The sequence below is a fragment of the Pollachius pollachius genome (genome assembly GCF_949987615.1).
Source record: "Pollachius pollachius genome assembly, chromosome: 13".
Classification (NCBI taxonomy): Eukaryota; Metazoa; Chordata; class Actinopteri; order Gadiformes; family Gadidae; genus Pollachius; species Pollachius pollachius.
This window is the reverse complement of record NC_136946.1, coordinates 19066269-19091759: the sequence shown is the minus strand read 5'-3', so window position 1 is coordinate 19091759 and position 25491 is coordinate 19066269. Positions and strand designations below refer to the sequence as shown.

Here is a 25491-nt window from a genome sequence, read left to right as displayed (position 1 = left end):
GAGACAATGAGCTAAGACTGTAGTACACTTCTTTGTTATTTGGATAACCGTTCTGCTGTTGACGTTATGGCGCATAAAACGTTGGGTTCTCTGACATCTCTGGTATTTCTCGAGACTCGTAGTGGGGGTTATCTCAGCCATAGTTGAGAAGGAATTGGGGGAATGAAACTTTGGCTTTGCCTCCCTGAAGTGCATGAACCGCGAAATGAAGGAGCAAGGGATTTTTGCCTGCGATTGTCTCCCACCGGAACCCCGCAGCCTGCTGCCCGCCGCCGCGAGGCACCATCGCCGCAAGGCACGCTGCCCGCTTCCGAGGCGGGTGGTGCCTCGGCAGCAGGCAGCGGAAGGCACCGGCGGGAGACAAACGCGGGGCAACAATCCCTTTCTCCTCAATGTCAAGGTTCAGTCTACTTCAGATTGATGTGGAAGTGGAGGAACCAGAGACGTTGGAGAACCTGACGCAGTCGTTTGAGATTTATAATATCGTCTGGAGGCGCACACAGCTTTTGGCCGTGATAATATTATTATATGATATAGATATCTATGTATAATATGATATTATTTAGATATAGAGCTCCAGGACACCCGCCGGAGCACCCGGAGTGTTCTAGAATATTTAAAGAACACGGCCAAAGGGTTTGTGCGCCTCGCCATTGCGATGCATCCACTGTTAACAGAGCGCATGGTACCTTGGCCGCAAGCTGCTCAGGGCCACACCCCCACCCTCCTCATTGACCCGCCCCTCTCCTCCTCATTTGCATTAAAGCTACAGACACCGAAACGGCGCGTTTGGGGAAAGCTCAATGTGCGACTGGCTCGTTGTGGCTGTTTTCTGCACCACGTCTGGATTTCAGGAATGTCTTCAAATACTATGTTAGGGGCCCACTAATATCTATATTAAGGCATCCATAAAGTAGCATGCCATGGGACCTTTACCGTGAATATATTTAGAAATTAAAAACTAGCCACTGATAAAGCTTGTGTGTGTGTGTGTGTGTGTGTGTGTGTGTGTGTGTGTGTGTGTGTGCGTGTGCTTGTGTGCGGGGGGTATGCGAAGCGGCTATCCCATTGCTGGCCTTCAGTTGCCCTCAGTCTAATTCTATTTCCTTTGTTTGTATTATCATGTGATCTGCGCTTTTCCTCTCTTACCTGACAGTTGTCCTGACAGTTGTCTTAATCATATTATAAAAGTTATCCGTTGGCTGGATTCTCACTTAAACATATATTTAACTTCACAAAAAAAAAATAGCATGTAGGCAATTTTATATCCATTTTCTTAAAGATATTAAAAAAGTGATATAATTGATATCTGTTAGATTGTTGAACCCCAATACCTACATACCTACATATTACCCTGCCAAGATGCCTTCATAATAAAAAAGTATTCATAATAAAAGTGTTGAAATGGCTTTGTTTAAAAGTGTCTCACTTAATAGTGAGTAAATAGCTTCACTGCTCCCCGCGTTTGGCTGCCAGGTGCGTAAGCACTTGGTCACCATTCCAATCAGTTAAGGAGAAGTACTGAAGTTATGCTTCTGTTCACTGTTCTCTATTAATCTGCCCTCCCCTTGGGCTTGGGCCAAGAGGTTGGCAGTAATATGCATTGCACTACCAACTTCCACAGCTGAAGTTCACAGTGCAGCGTTTCTCGAGTTGGTCAAAGAAGTCAGGGGAACGGATCACAGTGGTCCAAGAAAAGGGTTGAGGGTTGACCGACTGAAGTAGACCATACTGAAAGGCACATCATGAATTGGGCCTTTCTCCAGGGCCTCCTGAACGGGGTCAACAAGTACTCCACCGTCTTCGGCCGCATATGGCTCTCCGTGGTGTTCATCTTCAGGCTCATGGTTTTCGTTGTAGCTGCTGAGAAGGTGTGGGGCGACGACCAGAAGGATTTCGACTGCAACACGAGGCAGCCCGGCTGCCACAATGTCTGCTACGACAACTTCTTCCCCATCTCCCACACCCGCCTCTGGGCTCTGCAGCTCATCTTCGTCACATGCCCATCATTGCTGGTCGTGCTGCATGTGGCCTACCGGGAGGAGCGCGAGCGCAAACACCGGCTGAAGTATGGCGAGGACTGCAAGCCGCTCTACGACAACACGGGAAAGAAGCGCGGAGGTCTGTGGTGGACCTACTTCCTCAGCTTGCTGTTCAAGATGCTGGTGGAGGCCGTGTTTGTCTTCCTGCTCTTCTACATTTACGAAGCCCCCTTCTTCCCGCCGCTTGTCAAATGCAATGAATCCCCGTGTCCCAACGTGGTGGACTGCTACATCGCCAGGTGAGCCATAGTTCCTCTTTTGAGACACTTTTCTGTCACTTTTGTCTTCAAAACCCAAGTGCCTAATTTTTGCAACTCTCCTTCAATGGTTTGAGAAACCCATGACTATGAGTGCTGAATAAGGGGGAAAATATTCAGGTGGTCCCCAAGGATTGTTTTTAAAACACAGTGCTATTCCATTATGATATCCTATTACAATATGGCTGGATGTTAATGTTATTATCTCATAGTAGTGTAAGTGTCCTATATTAGGAAAGGCGTTTAAGTCTTATAGTATTGTCTTTTAACTATATTGTAAATGGTCCCTATCTGTACCAGTGGTGCAGTTGTGTACGTGTGTTTGGATCTGAACCTATCACCAAACCTACTCATCCTTGTAACCTGACCTTTCTGTGTTGCCCTACAGACCTACAGAGAAGAAGGTCTTTACCGTGTTCATGGTGGTGACCAGCTTTGTGTGCATTCTGCTCACTATTTGCGAGGTCTTTTATCTGTGTGGGAAGAGGTTCTGGGAGTGCTGTAGTGAACAACAGCACTCCGGTCGACAAAACGGCAACTTCAGCGTCATGGCCAAAATTCCCCAGACCAGAAGTGTTAACTCCGTCTACAAAGAGCCTCTCACATCAGAGAAGATGAGGATGGTGGATGGTAAAGGTCCAACAACTCCGGAGAGTTCTGCACCAGCATACAGTCTGGCCATCTCTTGAACAACATACAATTGTAAAAATTAATTAAACCAAAAAAGTTTGAATAGACGATGGAAGGGTCATGTTAGAGAGGATAATGTTTTTTCTCATACAGTACATATTTTGTTAGCCTGGCAACTTGGCAATGTGCACGTTTACTGAAATCAATTGCAATATGAAGAAAACAAATCGTATTACTAGCAATCATAAGTCACTTTTCAATGGTGGCTCTTTGGTTTTGGAAAAGTTGAACAAAACAACTTTTCCAAAAAAGGGTTTACAATACCTGTTTTCGATAAGTACAGTAGATCTCCCAATTTTATCCAACTATGTTTTCATATTAGCTAATTTGATGCTTGTATTATTTATTTGACCTATTTCTGTAACATACCTGATTATGGTTGCACAATAAAAACGTTTCAAATAAAAGCAGATTCTTGATCAACCTACAGCTGAAACTGTGATTATTTTAATGAAAACAAGAGGGCTGGCCATAAAGTCATACGTTAGAAATGTGTATTATTCTAAGGAAGTGCACTGACATTTTTTTCATATACTGTTGACATGTGGGACATCTTTACATCTTTTTTCCTTTTTTTTCTTTTCTTTATTTAACTAGAAGGTCCCTTATGATTCAAATCTATTTTTCAAGACCTGGCCAAGATAGCAGACCAGTACAAGTAGAAATCTACAAAATGTACAATAGAGCAGCTAGAAAAAAAGACAAGGAACAACTAAGGATAAATGAACAACGGACAACAGATCCATACTACAAGATAATTAAGCTTTAGTGTGTTCTGTGTATTCCATGACCAGGGATTTAGTGTCATTTAGTTTATTCCATGACCAGGGCGCAACCTTTTAGAAAGTTGCCCTACCAAATTCAAAGGAAATCCTGGGTATCTAGCAATGTCTGAAAGTATACTGATGGAGATTTCTGCACCTGCAACACTGAGTGACCACTCCTTTTAAGGGTTAGGGTTAGGGTTAGGGTTATTTTTTAGGTTAATACTACAGGTTAATCAAGTGCATCCTACATTCTGAGACGCCCTTCTCTTTCAAAGTTTTCAATCAGTATCTCAAGTTGATAAAGAAATTACAGACATCATTTGGCGTTAAAGCAATACACTTGCACTCAAGAGCAATGGCGCTGACTGGACATTACTCATGGACGAAACTAACTTCATATCGCATTTCTGTGCCCAGTATCAGGACTCTTGATCAAACACATGTTAGGTGGTGGCCCTTTGTATTGTCAACTTATCAAAAAGCATTGCACAATAGGAATAGATTAATATTGACCATTCCTAATGGAGCTGATAAGGTATCGCCTGCAAGGGAATGAGAGCATGATGATACAAGCTGTAGCCCTAATCAATCCCTAAAACTGTTCAAAACACTGCTACCAATGTATTCTGTTGTGCAGATGCCCAAAAAACAAAATCATGCAGCCTCATAGTTTGTATCTTTTGTTGAACCACATTTCTCATTCATTCAACAAATTTCAGTGTTTGTATTAGCAGATCTTAACCATGTTATATATTCACATATCAGTAAAAGATTAATAGCAGATTTTCTTAGTATTCATATTTCAGTATCAGTGAGTAATAACTGTTTTTCATTCAAGTGATTGTTGTAGAATCAGCAGACTGAGGGAGAGAAACAGAAATAGATTGAAACAAGCACCTAGAGAACATTTAACAAGACCCATTAGTATAGGGAAGAGTTGGAATTGATCCAAGACACACTGGACACACCTTCTACAGACTGGGGCCAAGTGCTCCCTGCACTACTGGGACCAGTCCAATTGGAGACGCGGAGTGATTCAAATTACCTTTCAGCTAACTGGAACTAAAGTGGACCCTCTTAGATAGGAGTCAGAACACCATGGGCCAAGCGTAGGTCCTGCAGTCTGAAGGTAAAGTTAATGTATTCTTCTGCTTTGAGTAGGTTATTTCAGATATAATGTTGTTGTCTTGTGTGCTATAGGCCTGTCTCACCAATGTATCTTGTTTAACTATGAGCCTAACCCAGGGGTCAGCAACCTTTTCAACTTGCAGTGGCAGTTTTACATTTTCTCGTTAATGAGTGTGCCTTAAGCAACAATATATTAAAAATTAAGCTGAATTATGACACAGCGACCAAAAACATTTCCAGAAGACCTGGAATTGTACTATTTCCATATAGTCCACAACCATGCATCAACATTTTAAATGTTTTTTTGGTTGTTATATTTGCAACATGGGCTTACAAATTATAATTACATATGTCCCATCTTAAAACACCATTTTCAGAAACTCATTCAAAAACATATTTGCACTATGAGAAATGTAAAAAACGAGAATATATGAGAATGTTGGAACCATCCACATCAATATCTTTACGACATGTACAGCTTTGCAAAACCATGTGAAGGCGATGCATAAAGGCCACTTGCAACAATATTTTAAATATTTTCTTCTCTATTACTCACAACATAGGTTTAAAAACGATTAATTGATCCCATTTCAGAACAATGGTTTCTGTAACTAATTTAAACATATTTGCACTGGGAGGAAATGCCCAAAACAGAATAAAAAAGTGCAAAAAAAATCGGTGGTAATGATTATGCTGCCGCATTGTGCTGTGATTTTTTGAAATAATAATAATAAAAGAAAAATAAAAAAAGTTTTTTTTTTGTTTTGTTTTTTAAGTGTGCCAATGATTATGCTGCCCCGTGCCAGTGGTGGCACGCGTGCCTAGGGTTGCCGACCCCTGGCCTAACCCAACCTTCTTAAAAGCACTTTTTGAAAAACAAAAGCTGGGCTAAACGAGTTAGCCACTCACTGTTTGTTGAAACACGTACAAAATAAAATTACAATTGATAAGTGAGTAATTAGTGTATCTTTAATGTGTTTTGTTTTTTCCATTGTTTGTAACAGTCTAAATATACAGTGTAAATGTAATAACAAGTTTAATCGTGTTTTTACAAGATATCTTTCATTCTCTCTCCTCATTGTTGTTTATTGATTATAACTCCTCAAAGGTTTCCAAGACAGCAGAAAAAGAAAAAAACTTAAGTAGCCTACCCACCCTTACTTACAACTAAAAAGGAACACTTCCAGGCTCTATAAGCATGGATTGGAAGAGCCTTGAGGGTCTGCTCAGTGGGGCCAACAAGTACTCAACCATCTTCGGGCGCATCTGGCTGTCGATCGTCTTCGTCTTCCGGGTGATGGTGTTCGTCGTGGCGGCAGAGCGCGTGTGGAGCGACGACCAGGCCAACTTTGACTGCGACACCCGGCAGCCCGGCTGCAAAAATGTCTGCTACAACCACTTCTTCCCGGTCTCCCACATCCGCCTTTGGTCCCTTCAGCTCATCTTCGTCACGTGCCCGTCCTTCTTGGTGGTTCTGCACGTGGCGTACCGCGAGGAGCGCGAGCGTAAATACCGCATCAAGCACGGCGAGCAGGCGCGTCTCTATGACAACACGGGACAGAAGCACGGGGGGCTGTGGTGGACCTACCTGTTGAGCCTCTTCTTCAAGACGGCCATCGAGCTGGGGTTCCTCTACCTCCTCCACCTCATGTACGACAGCTTCAAGCTCCCCAGGCGCGTCAAGTGCGGCGTCAGGCCCTGTCCCAACGTGGTGGACTGCTACGTGGCCAGACCCACCGAGAAGACAGTGTTCACCTACTTCATGGTGGCCGCGTCCATGGTGTGCGTGGTCCTGAACCTGTGCGAGATATTCTATTTGATCACCGTGCGCCTGTTGGCGATGAAGCGCCAAGGTACAGTCCGCACGGCTTCGAAGAGGATAATTTCTGATAATAAGGATTTGATGTAAAAAAAAAAAAAAAAAGGTTTTGATGAGAAGACCTATATGGCCTACATACGCCTACTGGTGATTGTCTTTTACAGTGTCAAGATTTCGTTATTTCAATTGTCAAATCACTTTAGAATATAGGCTACGTACAGTATGTATGTGGCATGGTCTATGAATAACTGTATTCCATGTTCTGGTATTCTAATTTAAACTAAAGGCACTGTTTTAAAGGAATACAATTAAAACAAGGTGCATTGATTTAATGTGTGTTATGTCAGCCCTGGCCACTTCAATGCTCAAAAATCCGATTTATATTCACTGTAATCTTCAAGCTGAAAATAAAAACAAACATAAATTGTTATGTTTTGAATATCAACACCTCACTGTAGTGCCGTTTATAGCCTCGGTGACCCGCCAGAGATATGGATGTCTTTATTTGTAGGATAATAACGTCCGCTAGGTGGCGAAATAGAAAAGCTAAAAGACAACAGGGTTACATCAACGTCTTCTCTCACTGTTTGACTGTATTCAGCATCAAAGAATCGCTCAAGAAATGATCCAGCCCTCTTCTTAGGTTGCCTCTTCCCAAATTTCGTCATAATATAGTAATGTTTATCAGGCCTATGCATTGGGTTGTCATGATACATACACCTTTCCCCATTTCTTCAGCTTATCTCTTTAAGATTAATTAAAAATACTTACGAACGAATTAAAGCAGCTAGACCTCTAGGCTTAAGGTGTTTTATGTATGCTTTCTTTATATTATTCGACCTGAGTGACATTGGCATCCTTACCTCAGCGCTGGTAAGATCAAATGGGAGGAGCGCCATTTAGTAAACAGACGCACCTGGCCTTGTTATGACGCCGACTGTTCGCTCAGAGGCTACACTTGTTGTCTTCTTTATACAGCAAAAGTCGTGAGAAACCACAGCCTTATTATATGACGGACGGATGAAACCCAACGGGATGGCGGTGAAAGGTAAGAGCCTATACATTAATCACATATTGGTTCTTATCGGGAAGGAGCGGTCATTTGTTTTGGGTGGATCGTTGGGTACACGCGGGCTTGATAAACATGGATTTGATAGACGAACTTAAACTTCTTGTTTATAAATGTCAAGGGATAACATGTTTCGTGTTCCAACATACGATGGATACAATTTTGGTATTTATTTTGATTTGTTTCACTATTGGCCTAGTTTTGAAAGTGTCGTGGATGCAATTGTCTTCAAGGACTTCGAGTGTTAATAACCTTGTGCTTCCATATGAATAATGCCCTATTCAATTGGTATTTTGTAGACATCAGGTGAGTCTTATCTCTAGAAAACGCATTTAATTACAATACATTATTTGTAGTAACGTTTGAATTAAAGAGAGATCACCTTTTGTTATTTATAAAACAATCACCCATCTACCTTTTTTTTAAAGTATTTTAATTTTACAAACTTTTAAAATGATCACCTGTGTGAATATCGTATGCTATATGATTAGATATGAAGATGACACCAATATAACAAAGGTAACACATTCCGAACCATTACGACTACTCATTCTGTAGTAGGCTTACAACATTGTAAATGCACAGCAGCGCAGGACATCGACCTAAAGACCAGGTTAATCATTCATTTCGATGACATCTAGGCTGTGGATTTGACCTGCCTCTCGGATTCCGATCGATAAACAAAAAAAAGACAGATCAGCTGTGTGTGTGTGTGTGTGAGTGAGACAAAACACAGATTCACAAAGATTCTTACTTTCATGGGATTACACACTGATAAGAAATACCCAAGAGTATTGCATTACATTAATATTTTGTCTGTTCTGTTAGATGCCAGCAAATGATATAAACTGCACCTTTTAAAATAAACTCATTCATTTTTATCCCACACTTTTTTAGCAAATGCCTACAGATATATTGCATGCGTCAGAAAAACCAAAAGCTATAGGCTGTAGTTATCAACTCCTCCACAAACATTAGTATTTAAAATGTATGTCATGTAGACTTTCTTTCTTTCTTTTTTTACTCAAGTTTTAGTTTTTTTATAATCTTTCAGACTTATCCCTACCACTTCCTACCTTCATCCACATATTCCTCCTCACCCCTTGTTTCTGCAAGGTTTATTTTCGGTGGTATTTTCTTTCAATGACAGGCGTGCATTGTGCCAGTCTGGAGGACCCCAAGGCTCTGATGAGGATGGGCCTGAGCGTGATTCTGATCGGCCACGTCAACTTCCTGTTGGGAGCACTGGTGCATGGCGCGGTGCTCCGCCACATCAACCTCCACAAGCAGGCCCGCGCCATGGAGTACTCCATCTCCAACGTCATGGCCCTGAGTGCCGGGCTTGTGGTGAGCCTGCTGGATGAGCCTTGTGTGATCTCGCATGCTCCCGCTCTTTTTGTCTCCGCAGTGCTAGGCAGAGGGAGTGTCATGAGTTATAACGTTATCCCTGTCTACCGCATTGCAGTTTCTGTTCACCTACTTCCTATGACCAGTTAACAGTCACCATAGCGAGAAGAATTAGAACAAAAACAATTCTGGAGTTTGGAAAGAATTCGTGACTGTGTCTTCTCCTTTGTAATACACAACGAAATACAGTTTGGCACTTTCCAGCAACAGTTAGTATTTAAATGTCTAAATGACAAAAACACAAAATGACACAATAAGACAATGACAAAGACCAAATGACAGAAATGGTTAAAAAGAATAATAACATATATTGAATGAAAAATAATCCCTGTACCTATTGTGCCCATCAAGTCCAATCTGTTATATGGAGGGGCGGGCAGGGTTGTGGGTGTTGGAAGCTACTGCTCCTGGTGGAGAGTTGTCCTTAGTGCTATGTTAGGGGGATGGGGAGGGGCGGGCCAGAGGGGGTGATGGAGGCTCCAGCTCTTGGGGAAAAAGCTGTTCCTCAGTCTTGTGCTGCGAGCCCACAGTGTGCGGTACCTCTTCCCTGATGTTAACCACCTAACCACCCTGTCCAAGTCCCACACACCACACACTGCAGCCCTGGCAAAGGAATTTGACAAAAGGGAATCCGAAACATGTAACAGAAGCGTTTATAGCTCTATCTGAAATCCTTCCCTCTCTCTCGCCAACAAGGCAGATTGAAAAAGGGGTGGTTTTGACGTTGTTTAGCAATCATGGTGAGAGAGAAGGCCTGACTTTTGGAGCGATATCCGTTTCAGTTCCATGGCTTCAGCAGCGTGAGGCAAGATGGAGGGAGGGACTTCTGAATGAGGGATATCCGTTTATGTTACATGGGTTTAGCAGCAGGAGATGAGAGAGGGAGGAACTTCAAAAGGAGTGATATCCGTTTCTCTTGCGGAATATAAACCGTTATGTTTCGGAAATTGCTTTGGCAAAAAACCATACCATTTATTCTCCTTGTCTTCGTTGATCTTCTTCTCATCTTGTTCTTATTCTTCTTGCTCCCGGGACTGTTAACACAGCTCATAAGTAGTAAAGGCATGGAACATCTGTTACTGTTCATTGTCAAGAGCTCTTTTGAATATATTTATGTGATATTTAGAACTGTATAAAATATTGAATTGCATATTTCATGCAGAACAAAATTGCCATTTCAATTTCTTCTATGAAACCCTTACAAAAAAAGATCAGTCCTAACCAACAATAAAAAAAATAGAGTTTTTGTATTATAAATTCAACTCTGAGCTGAAAATAATTGGACTCCTAGTCGTTACCTGCAACATTAAGAAATTCTGGTAAATGTTACAATGTTTCCAAAAGCCATGACCCTGTTCTCAGCCAGCACACTGAATCGAAACATTATTCATATTTTCATTTCATTTAATTTTCATTGCGTTATAAAGGGTCCCAGCATGAATGCGGTTTCATTGTTCACACATGTATTGTGTCTTCACACTGTTTCCCCCGTCTCCAGGCCATCATTGTTGGAGTTCTAGCGATCATTCTGTCGAAAAACAAGAGCGACAGGAAGCTGGTTGGTATTTGATTTATGTATATTTTTATTCAGTCATTATAATGATAAACAGAACCCTCGGAGAACCGGTTTTGACAGCAGACTCTGGTCTTCCTGTTGCCTTTTTAAAACGGCTGAAGCCAGGACCAGGACATAATCAAGATCTGAAACGCACCTAATGTCTTGAGACTCAGCATGCCTCTGGGTGCAGCCTGTCATTTCGAGCGGAATATGATCCCTAGTAGATCCCTAAAAACAATATTAAACCAGCCCGTGCTGTAGAGCTGGAATGGTTTCTCCTCCTTTCCGTTGCGTTGTTTGGTCTTGGAGAGCGAAGACATTGAGAATAATGAATGAAAGCCCCTCCCAGGTAGTTTTTGTTCATTGTTTCACTGCTTATATTCATGACGCCGGCTCCGGTGAAAACCTGATAGTGTGTCTAACCTGCCATAGCCGGTTAGTTCCCCTGCCCGGTGATACACAAGGCGTGATGAAAATATGATTGTGGTATTATTGCTGTATTGTCTACAGCTGACACATCATTGATCTCAGGCTGGCAGTCACTGATGATTCATATCCTCTGAAACATTTTCTTCCATTATCTTTTTATTATAATCTCTCATTATCATTAATCTTAAGGAAATGAATCACTATTTGATTAGGAAAAATACCACAGAAATCTATTCAGTCAATAAAATATACCACCCAAACTATTATATAATTCAAGTGTGTGTGTGTGTGTGTGTGTGTGTGTGTGTGTGTGTGTGTGTGTGTGTGTGTGGTCCACCCTACCAGACATGGGCGCTGTTTGCCCTCAGCCTCTTGGCGTCTCTGATGGGGGCGGCGTCGGCCGTGGGCCTGCTGCTCTCCGTGGTGAGAGCCATTGTCCATGGTGGGCGGAGCCTGCTGACCCACTGCCGCTTCCCCGACGCTATTGGCTATTCCAGCATCACCAACGAGTGCCCCTTTGACCCCACACGCATCTACGTAAGTATGTGTGCGTGTAAGAATTATAGCTTTATTTGGTACCCACACCACATTTAAGTTGTCTTTCTTTTTACACAATTTTCACAATGATTACATTCTAAGTTCTAGAAATAATCATCAAATGTTCTTAACATTATGAAGTGGAGAGCGGGGCACAAACATATAACGTTTTCTGAAAATACTTTTTACTTAGACTTTCATTCAAGGAAAATGAAAGTCTTTGCTATGATTACACTCCATAACTATATTTCTGTAACATTCCAGTCTGTAACAATTCAACAGTACATAACCCAAGTGAAATGTTACAACCTACCCCACAGGCTGGGTTAGTTATACCCTAAGTAGTACTAGATCAATCAGTACTAGACCAAATCCAAACTATGCTACCTCATAGTAAACAAGATGGTGACTCAAATGGTATGCACTTGGATTTGCAGACATATACTGACAACACGAAAACTTTCAGGTACCTACCCTCAGGTAGGTAAAACCCGCAATTCTGCTCCAGTTCCCATGGCATTTGGCTCAAACGAGGAATAGCACACAGTGGTGATTTAACAGGAAGCTTGTTGCTGAAGCGCTAAGGCCACTAGAACAAAGGTCAACGTTAAATTGAACACCGCGTTAGGATATCCCCCATGCACCCAAAAATACAATCTCCTCATGTGTGAGTGGACGTCATTGGTGGCTCTATGGCCAGCACCATGTTAATGATGGCGTCATGAAATTGGCAGAAGGGCACCAAAATCATCTGCTGCCAAAAGTGTTGCTCTCGTTGGTAGCTGGCGGCGTCCACACACAGCTGTCCTGCTCCGTCCCTCCCAACCCTAGAGCACCACCCTCATCCTTTGGGTGCCCCTGATCGTCACATGCCTGGTCCAGCTGGTGTTCTGCTCCAAGTGCTTCGCCGCCTGCATCTCCTTCCTGGGCCTGACCTGCTGCCCCGGACCCCCAGCAGACCGCCACCGGGTGGTGAGGCACGCACACACGTGCACATGCGCACACGCACAGTGTGTGGGTGTAGAACTCACACACGTGGGTAGAACTCACACGCACTGTTTGTGTAGAACTCACTCACGGTCACGATGACGGTGCAGTGCACAATGTCTGAGATGAGGTCTGCTTAAGGGTTAACTTAAGGCCCATTTCCACCAGATCCGTCTCAGAAGCAGTACGGCAGCGAAGCGGCTGTGTTCCGTACGGCAATCCACCCTAGAAGCGGTCCGGACACGTTCCGGCTGAGATATGGTCAGCGACATCACAGGACAGGACACACTGTTTTTCCGCCTCGAGGATCCCCAATACATCATCCATATTTCAGCCGTTGACTCCTGACTGATCTCCTGACTGACTTCTTGTAACGTTAATGTATCAATCGGCGGGAAGTGTAAACTCATGAATATTCATAGACTATGCTACATGATAATGTTGGACAACAGGTAGGCTTTTAGCTTAAAATGACTAATGCTATGTTTCTGTGAGCCTGTAGCAAATTCTGTGAGCCTGTAGCAAATCCTATGTCATAATTGTTGTGGTATTCAACCATTAGCAAGGTGCCACTGATTAGCTGTTGATACCATAGATAGACAGTATAATATTACCCTGTTAGTGAGTTGAATAGGGGTCGATGTGAGCTCATGAATATTCATGAGCAATGCTAACTGATTGGCTGTAGAAGTGTTCTGAGACACAGCTGCGAACCAGCAACCTTCAAAAATAGAAGAGGCAAGTATCTTAAACATAGTGCCAATTTGGGGACGCTTCTGTGCCGTGCCGCGACCGTAGCCAGTCGAATAGCCTACAATGACTAGAATGGTCTCTATTGTCTGCGGCAATAAAAATAAATAAAAACGTTTTAGTGCTTTGACGCTTCTGAGACGGATCTGGTGGAAATTGGCCTTTTAAAGTATTGGACTAGTGAAGTGTCACAATATGTTGGGATGGGTTTTATATCCCTGATATTTGTGGGCGAGTATGCTGGGGCATCATGGATTATTATTATTATCATTTCTGTTTGTCTCTGCAAATTCTTTTTTTTTTATCCCTTGTTAGATAAATTGCACCAATCAAATTGGGAAAAAAAAGTGTGTGTGTGTGTCATCCTTGAAAAGCCACTTAGGTAATGAAGGTGCTTCGGCCCGGGTACTTTGCAACCAACTGCAGGCTTCCTATTATTTATTGAAACACTTAAGGTAGGCTTGTCATTCCAACCTTCACATCCTCGTACGCCCCCTCCCCTCTCCCTGCGTTCCAGATTGATGCAGTGCGAACTGAGGAGCTGCCCGCCGCCGCCGCCGCCGCCGCCGCCGCCGCCGCCGCCGCCGCCGCCGCCGCCGCCGCGCCGCCCCGCTACACCCCGCCCCCACGCTATGCCCCGCCTCCGAGGCGACCGCGACCACAACAACAACAACAACAACAACAACCAACCAAACAACAGCATCAGCAGCAGAATTATATGGCGCCGCAGTTTCGCAGCCTTCCTCCGACAGAGAGGCAGCGCGGGCCCCCCCGCAGAGCGAGGCCGGAGGAGCGGAGGGTCGGGGGGTGCCCAAGGGGCCCCGAGCAGCACCGACTGCTGGACAGGGCCACCCTGGACCGATCCAGCTTCTGGGTCTAGCTTCTTTTTCTTCTAGATGCCAGTTTGGGAGCACTCCAACAACTGTCAAAATGGCACATAGGTGCAAGTGCAGTGGAAAAGAGGTGCAGCGTGTGGACCTGAACCCCACCCTGAGACTGAGTCATGGTCCGTAACGACTGGACGGCCAACCTGGAGCCGTTCCAGTGTATCTTGTTGACTGTCGCAGTATGTGGGTCTTCAAAATGTGCGAACTCTGACCTTTAGACAGTTACGTCTAAAGGTCAGCGTCACGTCAACATGTTTACTTTATAGTTCAACGCACTTTGAGGTGTGCGTGTGCGCGCGTGTGTGTGTGTTTTTAAACTTATAAGCTGTTTTTTTCATTTTCCTTGTTAATCATGAGGACGATTTTATGGACTAAGGACTGCTCAGTTAAAAACTGTTTTTTTTTTATCCGCACAGTATTATTGTGAGGTCTTTGTTCATATTTATTACCGAATAAACATGATCGCCTACTTTTCTTCTGTGACATCGCCTAAACTTTTCTTCCTGATCATTTCAGCATTGTCTACACAGACTCTCTTCTTTTTATTTTATCTTGTACAGTGCAAAATGTGATATGGTTGGCGGTGGCCAGACAGGACTGACTAGTCACAGACACAATGAGGTGAGTGTTGCTGTGAACTGGGCTGACTAGTTATATACACACACGTGCTCACACTCTGATTGGCTGACAGGTTGTGGTTATCAGAGGCACCTTTAACAGTGCACTGCTGCCACCCAGCTCCTGTCAGCGTCTTGTTAATAATGTACTGTGGCACAACCTTGACAGCAGGGGGAGTGGCATCACAGATCGTCACTGTCACGTTTCACCTCATTCATCTGGCCCCTGCAGGCACACTTTACCCAAGCTAAATTTAAACTTCTATAGCATAAGCGTTTTACTGTGCAATGCTTGCACAGTATTTTTATCTTTTGTTTTTTTCATTTTAAGAAATGGGAATTTCTTCTAACTGTAAAAATAACAACACCTCTACGGCCATTGTTTCATATTTATTTTTCTTTATGTAGCGTACTCATTTATTTAACTAACAAATGATCAAAATACAATTTTATTACTAACTGCTCGTCAGTTTTTCGCTCGTCAACAGTACAGTAAATACATTTTGAAAAAACACCCACGCGTTTTATCTTTGAAACACATCAGGTATATTTTGTCCAACAGAACAACCATGACATCCTCATGTGTGGTTTTCATGCAACAGAAGAAAGGAAGTAAGGTACAGGGATAAAGAAGGCTGTTATCCAACACTAGGTACCAGAGGCTGCGAGAATAGAAAATATTCAGTAAATAGGCGAAAGGCAGAACTGTTGTTCCTAATCCTGCCAGCAGAGGACAGTGACACTACGTGGATCTCAAAAGCAAAGGTTTAACTGGCAGGAAGCTCAATCCGGTCCGAGTCGGTACAACAATCTGCATCTTCGATTTCTATTCGGGTCGCTACAACTAGCAGGTTGAAAACACCTTTACCCGACAACATACGGAGAGCAAATGGGTAACGATAGCATTTATTACATTGAATAAAATCGCCTCATTAAACTCCTTAGTCAGCAGCCGGACGCTGGTGAATAGGTGCCATCAGAAGACCAACACGTGTCTCTCAAAACACTAATTATCAACTACTTCTATGATCCATGGCCCGGGTAGAGGACTAAACTAGTGAGGATAAGTCTTCTACGCGGGGCAAGGAGCAGTTCCACAATGAGTGTTATAAGGTGCACCTGTATAATCCTAGGAAAACACCTCCTGTGGAAAGGGTCTATTATGCCAGGCCTACAAAAAGGCTACAGGGAAGTGACGTAGGAGCCCTTATCAAGTTCTGTCTGTCAGTGGAAAGCGTGGGGTTGTGGTTTTCTCTGCCCCAAAGCATAACACGTTATCGTTTTCAGTGTCTGGTACAGTGCTTAAGATAATGCAGAGCTATAAAGAGAAAACAGCTGTGCAGTAGCTGTTTTTTGTCTTTGTTCTTCTTCATTTTTGTCAGAGGATCATGCAGTTGTGAGAAGTTACAACTAATTTAGTTTACCACTCAAATAACTTTAAAATACTTACAAATCAAGAAACAATACAACATGATAATACTGTAAAAGTCAGCCTTGAGCATTCAGTGCATATTCACATGCGTACACACAGACACACAATTTTAAACACAACCATACTTTACAAACACACAGCTCAAATGATATGTGCTACTGATCAAATGCATTACGGAATCTCCTGATACATTTTTCTCCCAAAAAAATCCTCACCTTTCTAACAATACTGACATGTGATACATCAGCCACATTTTGACAATTTCATGAATGAAAAAGAGTTCAGTCTTTCCCTCTTTGTCAATCGTTTCCTGTTGTCAGAGAACTGAGATATGGTCACCTTAAAGAAAAATATCTATGCCAAAACCTAATAATGAAAACCAAAACAAATAAATAAAAGGACGAAAATGAAACAGTACAAATAATAGTAAAAAAAACAGCAACATAAAACCACAAATAAATGTACTTCAAATATTAATCAACATCCCTTAAAAACTTTCCAATGGGATCTTCAGGCCCTCTTTTCCTTGTTGAAAGATCATTCAGCTGGAAAATCCAATCTTCTCCCGGGTAAGGGGAATGCAGTTACGAGCTGCACTTGGAAAACTATGCTACATACCACTGCCATATTGATGCCACACATTTTTTGTTATTTTTAATAAAACGTTTGGATTCATAATCATATAAATATGGATCCAAAAGTGGCAAGGAAAGGCTTGCCTTGGAAGATAAAACAGCATTGTGTGTGTATTGTAAACACCTATTGGGCCATGTATTGGCATATTCCCCAGAAGCAAAGAAATCTAACTAAAAATATAAACAACAGATTTTGTATCCTGTGTTTGCCAGTGGACTTTGCCTGGAATGGTGGTATTGTGAAAAAGAAGTGTGATGGGGGGAGAGAGAGACAGCATGAAAAAAATGAATGCAGGACTAAAGAGAGAGAGGGAGAGATGGAGGACGAGAGACCATAGCATGCCTCAGTAACTGTCCATGTCCTTTTCTTAAGTTGCCTTATGTTGCACGGAAACGCAAATCCAAATATTTCCTTAAGTAAACCGATACATATATATGTATATATATATAATTTCTTCCTCTGTCTTGTACATTACAAAAAAAGATCTAAAAGAAACGAGAACCCATCATGCATTGATTAGTGACTGTTTCCATAGCAACGAGATGGGGCTGGGCAGAGGGGTTTTGGGTGGGGGGCAGGCTGGGCTGGATTGCTTGGGGATTGGGTTGGGGGGGGGGTGCTTCTGAAGTGGCCTCAGAACTGAGAGGCTGAGCTGGGGTCACACTGCAATAGCCGGACGATGGAGGGGTCGCTTTTGGCACCTTTGATGAACTCTTCAAGAGACAATTTACCTGGAGATAGATAGAGAGAGGGGGCGAAAGGGAAAAGAGACAGACAACTTAAGCATGTGTGGGGATCCATCCTGGCTGGCTACATGTAGCGACCCAACCCCCTCTCCTTCCTCCTGCATCCGTCATCCCCCTTCATGGCCCCCCTGGCTCTCACCGTCGTTGTTGAGGTCCATCTGTCTGAAGATCTTGTCTGTCCTCTTCTCTGGCGTAGACTCGTCCTCTGGCATCTTCATCACGGAGGATACCATTTTGTAGATCGCCTAAGACAGCGGAAAAAGCAGCATGAGGGAGGATTGTGAGGGATGTCGGGCAAGAAGAGTACAGCCAGCACCACAGCAACGCCCGGCCGGAATGGTTTGTTCTGATGCCCTCTCTGTAAAGAAGTATTGTAGAACGACTGTGTTAAGGAAAGGCTGCCAGTTGGCGGTTCGATCCAAGCGATATTTCCTTTGTTTTACACCTCCCTTCGTCGGAGAACGAGAGCTGCCGTCATCGATGAGTCTTCCTCATCGACGAGAGAATCCTCTCGGGCAGCGGGAAATGGCCGAGCGGCGGTGGAGGCATCCACATTCGATCCACCTCCGCTCTAACGGCCATCATCTCCCTCAACCTCACACTCACTCAGCCCGCCCATCACCCTCCTCTAAAGGCCCAGTCCTGATGGTTTCAGTAATGGCCTTCGCCAGCCCGCCCCCTTCCCTGCTGGGAGAGGGGGGGATCCCAAATGCATGGAAGGAGCAAAGGGAGGAGAGGGATGAGGGCCATCTGGTTTTATTCCGTTTTTGAGTCTAACGTGCAACAGTCTCGACTGGGGAGTCGGGAGACTTTGTCACGCACACATGAGTTGATAAGGGAAGGAAAAATCACTTTGAATATAAATAATTCACTGAATCAAAATATTGAATCTGTTCATGGAGTTGTTTTGGTTGAAACCGACCCATTTCACACAAAGCTTTAAGTGGGTGAGCAAATCATGCCTTTCCAATATAAGAGAGAACAACTGTAACCACTGTTTTTGCCATTTGAGGGAAGCCAACTGGGGAGTTACGTTTAAAGAAGAGTCGGCTCAAAGTCTGTTTGTTGACTATTGATTTGAATATAATAACTGGCACCCCATCTAAAATATTTTAACATTTACATTTATATCCATATCTACCTCTTAGAAGTTAATTGGACATCGCCTAAAAAAGTGGATTGTTGACTGTTGAGAACTGCTGGCGTCAGTTAGCAAGCTTATCCCAAACAATGGATAAATGATCCAGTATTTTTTGATTAATTTATCAACTGCATTGATAAGCTTGATAGAAGTGAACATGTTTATAAAAAGGGGAAAAAAATATCCCGTATTTAACACCCCTTTAATGTTTTTTTTTAGGTCCTTGTAATGCCCTAAACATTAGACAGCAGAAATTTGAATCCAGTGTTCCTGTAACAGAGATATGTTTAACTCCCCCTTCTTCACCCCTCACCCCTTCCTCACCCTGCATGCAATCACACAATGAGTCTTCTCTCATCCACTGGTGCGTAACCTCAATGGGTTCCTGGATAATCCCAGTATTCTGCACACTCAGGGATAAACGTTGGTTAAATTTAACTCGCTAATCCGCCCGACACAGTGGCGAACACACAGCCAGGCGGCTACTACAGCCAGGCTCTGGCCCAGCGACCGCGGGAGCGCCTCCAACTGTAGCCCTATTAATTATTTATTTTTATGGCCTGACAGGCCAGTGACCTAGTGTGTGATACAGTGAGTGTTTTGATGCAGACTGCAGTACATCGTGCTGCTGTTTGCGATAACTCCAGAAGGGTGTATTTTGGAGATGATGTACTCAAGCAAACACTCTATTGAGTCGTTGATTAAGAATAACTTATTTTTTTAGGACAGTAGTAAAGAATGTAGAAACGCACAGCTAGAAAATGTCATTTCCTGGAAGTGAAAGTCTGCCACGTTTTTCTCTCATGACAGATGGTTGAATCACTTATCATTATTTGTTGGGAGGTTGTTCTTGTTCTACAGCTCTTCTTTTCCATGCCTAAAATGTGGAATACTGCCAATCCCGTTCTACCAATATTATAATAAATACCGTTAGGGCTGCGGCATTCTTATTGCGATGTGAGCATGCGCAATAGACTCATCGCTGGGCCCTGGGATGTTAAGTAAAGCTTATTAACGCCAACGTGTCATGTTACATATGGCCTGTCTTTTAAACAGGACTCTACAGTGCAAGCACTCAAGCACACATTTGCAAGTAACAAATTAAAAGTGAATGAAAAGTATTACGTTTGTTTATGTGTTTACATCACAGGTTGCACTAAAACGATCTGCACAGTGCAATCATGAATGCGTGCTGCCAGGGGAACCACAAGCAGGCTCCATACCTTACCATGGCATTGAGCTAGGAGAGCAGCAGTTGATCAACAGCATAGCAAACTACACAGACATCTCTATTTCCACGTGGAAGCAGGGTAGGACGAGTTCAAGGCATCCCCTCCTGTATGAGCCATCTCTTATTCGATCGACTGTGTATCACGCAAGCCATATTTATGAATAACATACTATTATTATGCATAAACGTAGGTAATGCGTAATTACACCTAGGTCATTCGCTATTTTTAAGTCTGTGTATCCCTAAGTCATTTGCATAAAAATAGTTGATGCATTAGTTATAACTGTTATGATGTTTGAAGGCAGCACAAATGTGTCCAATGGCTAATAGACTTACTAAAGTCTCCTGCTGTTAATTACCATGTTTAACGTTTTAAGGTAATCTACAGGGCAGTCTAACATCAACTGCACTTGACATTAATAGTTTGTAATGTTTTATGCCTATCAATTTGTATCATAACAATTTTCACAATAACCACACATCAGCATTGTTTCAATGTTCTACATTATTATCGTTATATAGCCGTATGTTTTTCAGAAAAAAAGGTTCCCACCCCTTGATAGACAAACTATAAGTTAGTTACCAGTTTTCTTTCCCATTATCGTGCAGCCCAGAAACCCATCTATTCCCTTGTCCTGAGTGCACATAAATCCATGATGCGGTTGTCATGGAATCTTTGGCACATTCTGTTTCCATCGCTAATGCAGTGATCCTGTCAGCCAGAAAGTCGTAGTTCTCCCCTCCTCATGGGAGAGGCAGTGCATGGGAGGGGTATTAGCAGAGGGGCTAATATAAGTATTAGCCCCACTCTGTTGATCGCTTTGTCTTCACTTAAACACATTCCCAAATTGCCATATTCATTTTATTGATCATCAGAAGAATATTTTTTTGTTTTGAACTAGGTGTTGTGATTCAGACAGCTATTCTTCACTTGTATCTGTTTCTTTTACAAACAAGGTCATGATGCACTTACATTTGTACTAACATTTACATTTGTTTTGCAATAGTGATTGTATGCTTCGATTGTTCTCAGCCTCTCATGCTGCCAATTGTAGCGTCTGTTTCTTTACCAATCTTGATCTTGCCGATGTGGACTGGGAATTTGGGAAATTAATTTGGTGTTGATGAGATATTACCAGACTTATGAAATGGGCACTCCTTATTCTGAGTATGAAATTTAGTTTGGAGTATTTGAATATTGGGAAATTCAAAAAGTGCCATTGTGGTTTTGATTTGTCTGACCTCTGTTTTTATATAAATAAAAACACATATTTTGGGCTTGCAGTTTTCAAATATAAGTACCACCTCATATTTATTTACAAAATGTAATATTTTGAAAAACAGGCGTTCAACTCTCTAATGGCCCTATCACCACCATCCTCCTCCTCCATGATTCTGGCTGAACAGGCTGTTTTGTTTTCCACTGGGGGTTAGCACAAATCTCTTTAATCTTGTCCCCATCCACTTTTAATAATTAAATTATTTAGAATTCCATTATTTTAAGGTTGAGTGTTTGAATGACTTTACCTGTAGGGCTTCCCCGAAAACATAACGGTTTTCCAAACAAATATTTGAACATTCGCAGAAAGAACAAAGAAACTGAAGTTAATTCATAGTGCTTATACTTCCCTGCCAGATTTGAACCGGCAGAGAAGAATTCTGTAGAATTGTGTGTTCATCAACAGATTTTCCTTTCAATTTCTGCCCTTCGAACGTGACTGTTCGGAACCGGCCATTTGAGTGTCCTCCTGTTTTGCAGCTTGCAGCTTTTTCGAGAACCGGCTCTGTCCAAACAACTTCAAACTCAACACTGCACTTCCTTGGGGCTGCAGTCATACATCCGCCAAGTGTGAAGTATATTAGATGAAAGGTTGTTGAGAAAATCTCAAGTTCGACACGGTTAGGGCAGAGCTTCAATGCAGCCTAAAAGTTCGAGAAGACGCACAGCTTCTATAGTATGAGAGCAGGCCTACTTCCAATAATCAGAATATTGGAATATTCCGGGACTGGCCGATTGACTTGGTTACCCAAAATGTCCAATGACAATTAAATGTGCAACAGCATGCCGTCGAGATTCAGACCAGGATCCATCCATAACTCTACTTTGTAACCCACAACATCACTTCTGATCTAAATAAGCTGTTAAAGGGTAATTCTGGTGTAAAATGGATTTTGGATATGTTTTGTATGATAATGAGTTGAAACGTTCGTTTTGAAGCACAAAAACTGTATATAGACTTAAAAATGACATTTTATACACACAATACCGTTAGTAGATCACCCGTCGACGCCATTTTGTTTTTAAGACTCGATAAGTAGATTGGCGAACACAGAGCTTGCGTGTTGCTGACGGATGTCACAATCTCTGTGTTCGTCAATCTACCTATCGAGTCTTAAAAACAAAATGGCGTCGACGGGTGATCTACTGATGGTATTGTGTGTATAAAATGTATTTTTTAATAAACAATCTGTACACTTACAAAGTTCTCAATGCCTCGTTTTATATGTTAAGACCCTTATTATACTACCAAAGACGTGTCGGGCTACTTTTAGCCTTTTAAGTCGTTTAAAATAGCGATTTAGTTTTTACCATAACCAGTGCCCCCATCGTTCCAAGTTTATAGTGTTTTGATAGAATCGGCTATAAACAGCCAACTGAAGAAAGCGTCTATATACGTTTTTTGTGCTCCAAAACGAACGTTTCAACTCGTTATCATACAAAACATATCCCAAATCCATTTTACACCGGAATTACCCTTTAACGGGATTGGTTTTCCTTCTCAGGTCTCTCTGGCCGCGCCCTCACCTGTACAATCTCCAGCATCTCGTCGCGGCTGATGTAGCCGTTGCCATCCAGGTCGTACATGCTGAACGCCCACTTGAGCTTCTGCTCCAGCTTGCCGCGCGACGTCACACTCAGCGCGATGATGAACTCCCGGAAGTCTATCGTGCCGTCGGCGTTGGTGTCGAACGTGCGGAAGACGTGCTCGGCGAATTTGGAAGCGTCGCCGTACGGGAAGAAGTTGGCATAGATCTTCTTGAACTCCTCCACGTTGAGGTTGCCGCTGGGGCAGTCCTTCAGGAAGCCCTGGGCCGCGGGAGAAGAGAGGAAAATGGAGGAGAGGAGAGGAGAATGGAGGAGAGGACAATGGAGGGGAGTACAGAGAGGAGAATGGAAGAGAGGCGGAGAGGAGAGGAGAATGGAAGAGAGGGGAATGGAAGAGAGGAGGAGAGGAGAGGAGAATGGAAGAGAGGGGAATGGAGGAGAGGGGAATAGAGGAGAGGAGAATAGAGGACAATGAAAGAGGAGAATGGAGGAGAGGAGAAGAGGAGAATAGAAGAGAGGAGAATGGATGAGAGGAAAAGAGAAGAGGAGAATAGAAGAGAGGAGATTTGAGGAGGGGTGAACGGAGAAGAAGGTGAAGAGGTTCAGATAAAGCAGTAAATTACATGAACATATGACACTCAAGGACACGTGTCATTTCAGAGCAATGTCGGAGCCTTCAGTAAAAGCTGAACATTTTCTTACAGAGCTCTCCCCATGTCCGTGGTGTCAAGTGGTGACACCTAACGTGATTTTATCTTGACGTCTGATTAGTTACCCCACTTGCATTTCTTTTCTTAGAAGTGAAAAGCTGGCTCAGCATATCCCAGCAAATTACGTGCAGCGAATGCTTATCTTATGGAAGGATTGCGTCTGGTGAACAGGACGGCCCTTCCCGGTCTGTTTGTCCTGGTTTGGACTCTTCCCACGCTGAACCCTGAACCGGCCATGAGTGGTGCATGGCAACAATCGCCACGCAAACATTGGGTTCCCAGCCTCTACCTCTGATGGATCTCTCACACTCCTATACAACGTCTCCTTGTTACCTCCGGTATAACCTGATTGGAGGTCCCTTCACCCCCTGGGTCCCAAAGGGCTTAAAAAGTAGTCAGATTGGGTCGATGCTTCAACATCTGCAGCTGCCATTCGGCCTGACCCCAACAGCTGTTTCTATAGGTCTAATCCACCGAGCAAATCCGTGGAGGTATTAGTGACAGAAAGTGCCTGCAGATGTACAGGCGAATACACACACACACACCCAGATCCACACACACAAACACACATAATAACAAATCCAACATATAGGTGTATACATTTTTACACTATGTGATCCAAGGAACATTCATACACTTTCATATACAGAAAAAATGACACACACAAGATAAACACACACACACACACACACACACACACACACACACACACAAACACACACAGACACACACAAGGAAGATTAAGTAATTCATCTGGCAGCACACAGACAGGGACCAAAACAAGCAACTTAATCAGGAACAGATTTTGGATGTAGAAATCTGGGGAGGGCCTTCGGCCGCGTGGTGTTCGATGTCGCTGCTAGCATACGGCGGCGCATCAGCCCCCGGCTGGATTAGCAGGCTGCACGCTAACGCCGGGCTACCGACAGACGGACCGGGGGGGCGGCACTAGTCCTCTGTCAGGGCCTGGAAACATGCCGACGTGCGGAGTAATGCAGAGGACGGGTTTGTTGACAATGTCACCCACATTCCCGTGCGTCACCCAGCCCCTGGTGGGTGGATCAGCGCTGCAGTCGGCTTAATACTCAGAACAAGTGATGAAAGGTAAACCAAATAAATGACCAAGCTTCGCAAAGCAGTTTATACGTTCGTCAATGAAAGTTGGTGAAGCTGAGGCGGAGTCTGTGTATTAGTGGGAGGAGCCTATGGTTTCCCTCCATTGCATTCTCCCCCAGTTTGGGAGGAGTCCAGCAATCCTGCTATGCCGGAGGAGATCTTCTAGGGGGAGATGGCAGGCCTCCAGAAAGCCAACACTGACAGGGGCAGGGTTACGCCTTGTCTCCTGTTCCGCTTGGAGATATTCTACTCTACGCAGATTTGAGCTGGTGTTCTAGTACACTCAAGACTGTTAATCAACAATCTGAGTGGTGAGACTTCCCCCCCAACCCTCACTCTGCTCCTCTGCAGCGCTCACCTTGTACCACTCTTGCAGCTCGTGGTCGGAGAACTCCGTGTTCTCACGAAGGTCCTGGAGCATCTCTGGCCGCAGTTTGCTGTTCTGTTTCCCCATGGCCAATGACGGGACAGGATGCTCTTGGTGTCCGCGGCAACCCTAGCAGCTTCAGAACCAGTTCACAGGCAGCACCAGCCGGGATGGTTGTTCTGTTGTCGCCGATTTTCCTTTTTCGCTTTGGAAAAAACCTGCTGATGAAACAGGAAAGAGGAGGGGGGGGGGGTGTGATAGAGAGATGTCAGATGTCACCCATTAAAGCCGACAGTACATGATTATCTGTGTTTGAGTGGCTGCAAGTACCTCACTCGCCC

At 43.5% G+C, this 25491-nt stretch overlaps 4 protein-coding genes across 4 annotated transcripts; 3 read left to right on the top strand and 1 right to left on the bottom strand.

Annotated features, from left to right (window-relative positions):
• Window positions 1–1745: 1745 nt before the first annotated feature.
• LOC307084905 (gap junction beta-4 protein-like) lies at window positions 1746–2988 on the top strand (the record flags this gene model as incomplete). The annotated part of the gene is made up of 2 exons (XM_079749415.1): window positions 1746–2281; window positions 2688–2988. The coding sequence occupies 2 exons, from the start codon at window positions 1746–1748 to the stop codon at window positions 2986–2988; spliced, it is 837 nt and encodes a 278-aa protein (XP_079605541.1).
• Window positions 2989–6082: 3094 nt separating this feature from the next.
• On the top strand, window positions 6083–6793 carry LOC307084906 (gap junction beta-3 protein-like; the record flags this gene model as incomplete). Its single annotated transcript, XM_079749416.1, has 1 exon — window positions 6083–6793. One exon carries the CDS (start codon window positions 6083–6085, stop codon window positions 6791–6793), a length of 711 nt encoding a protein of 236 aa, XP_079605542.1.
• Window positions 6794–7655: 862 nt separating this feature from the next.
• Window positions 7656–14454, top strand: LOC307084900 (keratinocyte-associated protein 3-like; the record flags this gene model as incomplete). Its single annotated transcript, XM_079749406.1, has 7 exons — window positions 7656–7751; window positions 8923–9119; window positions 10678–10737; window positions 11512–11703; window positions 12535–12675; window positions 13958–14088; window positions 14193–14454. The coding sequence occupies exons 1-7, from the start codon at window positions 7724–7726 to the stop codon at window positions 14452–14454; spliced, it is 1011 nt and encodes a 336-aa protein (XP_079605532.1). The 5' UTR covers window positions 7656–7723.
• A 3191-nt stretch (window positions 14455–17645) lies between these two features.
• On the bottom strand, window positions 17646–25237 carry LOC307084759 (hippocalcin-like protein 1; the record flags this gene model as incomplete). Its single annotated transcript, XM_079749253.1, has 4 exons — window positions 17646–17743; window positions 17898–18003; window positions 22937–23218; window positions 25142–25237. 4 exons carry the CDS (start codon window positions 25235–25237, stop codon window positions 17646–17648), a joined length of 582 nt encoding a protein of 193 aa, XP_079605379.1.
• Window positions 25238–25491: the final 254 nt, after the last annotated feature.